At 35.3% G+C, this 5,251-nt stretch overlaps 1 protein-coding gene across 1 annotated transcript; it reads right to left on the bottom strand.

Annotated features, from left to right (window-relative positions):
- Window positions 1–980: 980 nt before the first annotated feature.
- On the bottom strand, window positions 981–3,867 carry ATP5MJ (ATP synthase membrane subunit j). The gene is made up of 3 exons (XM_010170172.1): window positions 3,744–3,867; window positions 1,885–1,905; window positions 981–1,006 (listed from the first exon to the last, which is right to left on the bottom strand). The coding sequence occupies exons 1-3, from the start codon at window positions 3,865–3,867 to the stop codon at window positions 981–983; spliced, it is 171 nt and encodes a 56-aa protein (XP_010168474.1).
- Window positions 3,868–5,251: the final 1,384 nt, after the last annotated feature.

The following is a 5,251-nucleotide window of genomic DNA, read 5'->3' as shown; positions in this document are numbered from 1 at the left end:
TCAAATAGTACAGGCTCCTAGAGTCTTCAAAATATAATGCTAGTTACAAAGTTGTTTTAACAGCTGTCTGCAAAAACCACTAATGACCCATGCTAGTAATACAAATATTACTTCTAAATAAGGAAAAGGAAGTCAAGTTAAATGTTTGTTTATTCTCATATTAACTGCTGCCACAGTGTGTGATTTCATTATTCATTAATTCTGAGATTTTCATAAGCTGAAATGGCAGATGAGGGCCCACGTAACATCAATTTTCTCATACAACATGGGCACGTTATTACTTACTCCCTTGCAAAATTTGTGACTAAAGGAAGAGCTTTTCAGAATAATTCCTTAGCTCTACTGAATATGAAGGACAAAAAAAGATAGTTGCCAATAATGTACTTTTAAAAAACCTCTGTAAACATTTTGCATGGTGTTTTAATAACAATATAGCTTTTGCTTTTAAACCTTGCAGAACTAAGAACTCTAAAAAAAGTAAGGTTTTAAAATAATTTTTTGTACTCTTTAATTATTGCACCACAAGTTGCCAAAAAGCTGAGAATTAAGTCCTCACACCTGGCATACTATTAAATGCCATTTTAAATGTAAATGGAGTATTTCAAAAGTTCTAGCAAAAAAAGATATCATATGGGGGGAAAAAAAAAAGCTTAATGCCATGTGTAAGAAATGTTGGCTAATTCTGTTCAGAAGTTCAGTTATAGAAATTGGGTCTTTTTCAAAGTAGTATTGAAAAAGTTTAACATGGAACTTAGAAGAACTGTAGAAAACAAAAAATGCTTATTCTAAAAATGAGGTTAACAATACACTCCAGCATACTTTGTCCAACATGTTTAATTCCTTGTTGCTCAATGGATTTTTTCTTTCTCTGATTACAGCAGGTGCAGTTTTAGAATTAACTTCCCTATGGTTGTAACTTGCTTCATTTACAGTAAAGATGATAGACCACCAAATTCATACTCCAAGAAGAGAAGAGGTCTTTAATGATGGCCAGCACCAGAGGACTCTGAAACAAAGACACGATTCAGACTGTTCAAACAGGAGAGCAAATCAATTCAGGAATGTAGTTCAGAACCTAGAACAGATAACTGTACATCTGAGCACAAGAGCTGGAAGATTCAGCTGCCCTGTCAAATAAAACAAACCCTCAAACTACATACACAAACTCACCCAATGCTAAAAATCCTCTTCTGCAAATTTTAAAGCACTATTCTGGGCAAACATCCATTCTTATTCAGTTTTGGTATGGTTCTTTCTAAATTAAAAGTTTATTTATGCTATTATCCTTAAGTCTACTGGGCAGCATTTTCACTAATTACATATTTTAAAATGTAAATGTTTGCATATACAAATTCAAGTGGGAGCAAACAGGCTATCTCTCATGGTGCAGAAAGTTAACTGTGATATAGCAGCTCATGAAAAATTAAATTCCAATGTGATGCTACAATAAACTGTACAAAAATATCAAAACCCGACTTTATAAAACATATAAAAATACAAATTCAAACCAGAAGTTTAGTCTTCTTAGTATCTTGACAGCTAAAATAGCAGCTACTCTTGATATTGTGCTGATATAAATAATTCAATGGAATGGTTGTTACTGTTATTTAAAATAATTCCTCCCCTCCATTCAAGGCGTACAACTTCCATTCTACTCCTAAAACCTAAGGATAATTTAAGAGAGAAGTAGCATCTGTGCAGATTCACAGATGTTTCTAGGTTATAAAACCACCAATACAATAAAAAAATATGTATTTTGAAGTAGTCTTTAAACATTTTCTAAATCCATAACTTAAACCTCAAAACTTATGTAAAATATGTTGAGCTAATTTTTACTGCACTCATTTAAAAAACACAACAGCATATAAGATATTTAATACTTACTATCTGCCACGGCTTTTTTGCCTGGAAAAAAAAATAAAAAACAAGCTGAACAATGACAGTTTAAAAAAATATTCCCTATTTATTTTTTGCAGATAAACTTCAATTAGATTATACTACTTATGATTTGCTAATTTACCTTGAACAAGAGTTTAAAAGTGTACAATGTCCTTTCCATGGTACATGTCAGCAAACGTTATATTGATTTTTGAAAAGTTGTTTGTTTTTAATTAACCAAGACTCCATGCATTTAGGAATTCTAGCCATTAAGACTCCTCTGTAATTCAAAAGAAATGCTTACAGAATGGTACTGTTCTACAGAGCACATGGATATATATACGCACAGATATAAACTGAAGTGTAAACTCAGATGTAAACTGAAGTGATAAGAATACAGTTTTCTTTAAAATTTTCTTTTATAAGTAAAATAGTTTATTTTACATTCCCATGGTAATTTTTCTCCTAAAATACTGATTCACAGTGATCAGTCAAAACTAGATGGAAAAAATTCTTCGTAAAGAAGGCAGGCCTAAGAAGTTGTGCAATCTCCACCCTTGAAAATAATAATATGAATTATGAATAAGGCCATGAGCAACCTGATCTAACTTTGATCTCACTACTTGAAGCAGTGGTTTGGACCAGGTGATCTTAAGAGGCCCCTTCTAATCTAAGTTATTCTACAACATACTCTTCTATAAATAGATGTATTATTTGCAAAACTGTTCCCTGAACTGCAGGAAGGGCAACGGTTATTACAAGCTATTTTCACTTTAAAAAATACTGTTTAGCATACAATTGCCACATATCAAGGTTTTTGCCTTCAAAACCTGACACCACCACATCTATTGTCTAAATCATAAATGAAAACAAAATCAGCATGGCATGAACACAAACATGAAACAGTCTGGCAATTTTGAATTCTCCTTGAAATTAAATAAGTTAAAGCAAATGTTAAATGTTTTTTTTTTCTCCCTGGCTGTTAAACTACTTGTATTTACTCGAGCTTGTAAGTGTAGTGGAACAGTTTGGGACAAGCTACAAGTTACTTGGACAAAGCTAGAGAAATGTAGAGGTAACACCACTCAGCTGTTCCCACACTGAGGGGCTCCTTTCCCCATCAGGTCTGTCTACAGTTTATAACATTTCATTGTTCATGACAGCTAGTAAAGGGCTTGACTTAGAATTTTTTCAGCATAGCCTAAATTGAAGAACAGGACCTTTGAGACACCATCTCTGTTGTACCCTCCTGCTCTGAGGGTCCTCGCCACTCAAATTCATTCTTTTTACATTGGATGTTCTGTTTCTTCCTCTGAGAAAGCGATCCAATATCAGCAAGTAACACACATTCTAATGTTCACTGATGCACCTCACATTCTGAGGTGCTTCACACCAAAATAAACTAAGTGCTTTAACTTTCACGAGTTCACATGGGAAAACCTTTTAAAAACTGTCATTTTTTGCAGACCTTGAGCAAAAACTCAAAAACATAAGGATTCTTAAAAAACTTCTGATCAAAGTAAGTTCTAGTTCAGAACAGTATTATCTCCTTCAGGACAACTCTACAGAAGAAGCCTCTGGCTACACATTGCAAGTTAGATGTGTGTTTTTAAAACCAGCTCCCACATTACCTGATCTTCATAACGCAGGCACAGTTATTTGAGTATTTTTCCTGGTGTAACCTTCTGCACTGAGCACGTTAAAACTTCTACATTTTTACAGCAAAGACCTGGCCATAAGTAAGAGAGCTGATTTCTTATCTCCCAGATATTGTCAATGACTGATTTCTGACTGTTAAGGACATTCTCATCTACAAACCTTACTGATGAAGTAACAGCTAACGAAGACTGTGACGTACAACTTACCACCATATGAAATTTTGTAATAGGCATAAGCTGTTATTGCTACACCAACCCATATTTCTTGATACACGGTGGTGAAGTAGAACTTCATGGCTCTCAAAGACTTTGGAATCATGGTCTGCACCATCTGAAAATGATAACAAGTTTTGCCATGGTGAGTTTCGCAACAGCAGGTATTCTTACCTGCTCTATTTTTAATATATATACAGCTATCTATATTTATACATACTCCTGATATATATCAGCAGCAGTTTACAGGTTAAAAAAAAATCCCCAAACTTGCAAAAGTGCTTATTCCAAAGCAAAGCAATTAAAATTCAGAGTTAGGGTTTCAATTTATGGGCTGAGACAACAAAAAATGATAAATTACAGCTCATAAAAGGGTTCAAAGATGACACAATAGAGCATTTACAGAGCAGCAATGGCTAGGGTCCTCTGTCCCTATCAGTAACAGCTTTTTAAATTGTTTCCACATTCTCTCAGGAGGACAGACAAGCTAGAGAGGTTCCTTCCTTGCACTACCAAGTTGATTTCCATCCCCGACAGCTAAGATGTCTCTCTCAACATGGCAATTTCTACTCAAAATAGCAAAATTAATTATGTTAAGCTACTGAATTAATGATTTATCACCAATATTTTACTTCCAAAATATGCCCCAAGAGCAAGAAGCCTATTGATGTTTTTTTCTTTTCTATATAGCTTTGTTAGACAAATAGAAAACTGTAAGATGTTTTAAAATAAAGCTTACCCTAATTCCCATGCAACATGTTAGTACACATTCGCACCACACTGCACTGAAATACTCTATGTTCTACTGTCTTACATACAGCACTTCACCCCAGTAAAGTCACTATACACTTACTACAATCCAATAAAGTCAGCTATATACATATATGGACAGTATATGGTAAAAAAGAGTCCTAAGAATTAAAAGCATATTTAAATCTCTATGAGGTAATGCCTGCTTACTTATTTGCCATTACTAAGTGTAAAGCATCCTTTTGCAAGCATCAAAGAGAAAAGGATGCAAGGGTACCCAATGTCAAAACAAATGGTGCTTCTCAAAGAGTTAAAACATCTCCATGGTAATTAAAATATAATTATAAACAAACCCACATCTACATTTGCTTGTTTATGGGCAGACACTTCAATCAAATTTATTATTGTGGACAGATGTCCTGGTACAGTGTTGTGCTTTCACCAATACCATCAAGAACACCACACCTCGCCCAAAGTTTCCAGTGTTTGTAGTTTCTGATGAGCAGTAATTCTGCTATAGCCGAGTATCAAGACATACGAACAACCAAGGAGGCTGAACAGAAAGGAAGGAGAGGATTTTCCCAGCACTACAGAACACAGAGGCTCGCAGCGGTCTCCCCCGTTCACACCCTGCCAACACCCGGCAGGGACCATCCCCAGGCCCTGCTGGCCGCGACGTCGCTCAGGCCTTTTCTCTGCAATCTATCGGGAACAGCGCTGGATGTTGGTGACAAGGCCTCACTGAGCTCCCC

Source organism: Antrostomus carolinensis, unplaced genomic scaffold (assembly GCF_000700745.2).
Source record: "Antrostomus carolinensis isolate BGI_N321 unplaced genomic scaffold, ASM70074v2 scaffold2826, whole genome shotgun sequence".
Lineage (NCBI taxonomy): Eukaryota > Metazoa > Chordata > Aves > Caprimulgiformes > Caprimulgidae > Antrostomus > Antrostomus carolinensis.
The sequence above is the reverse complement of the archived record's forward strand: the minus strand, read 5'-3'. Positions and strand labels throughout refer to the sequence as shown.

Bases quoted from the DNA above. Each gene is read 5' to 3' on its own strand.
- ATP5MJ (XM_010170172.1), bottom strand. From the start codon at position 3,867: ATGGTGCAGACCATGATTCCAAAGTCTTTGAGAGCCATGAAGTTCTAC. The intron at 1,906-3,743 runs GTAAGTTGTACG...TTTTTTTTCCAG, and splicing joins TTACAAAATTTCATATGGTG to GCAAAAAAGCCGTGGCAGAT. The intron at 1,007-1,884 runs GTAAGTATTAAA...TCTTTGTTTCAG, and splicing joins CAAAAAAGCCGTGGCAGATA to AGTCCTCTGGTGCTGGCCAT.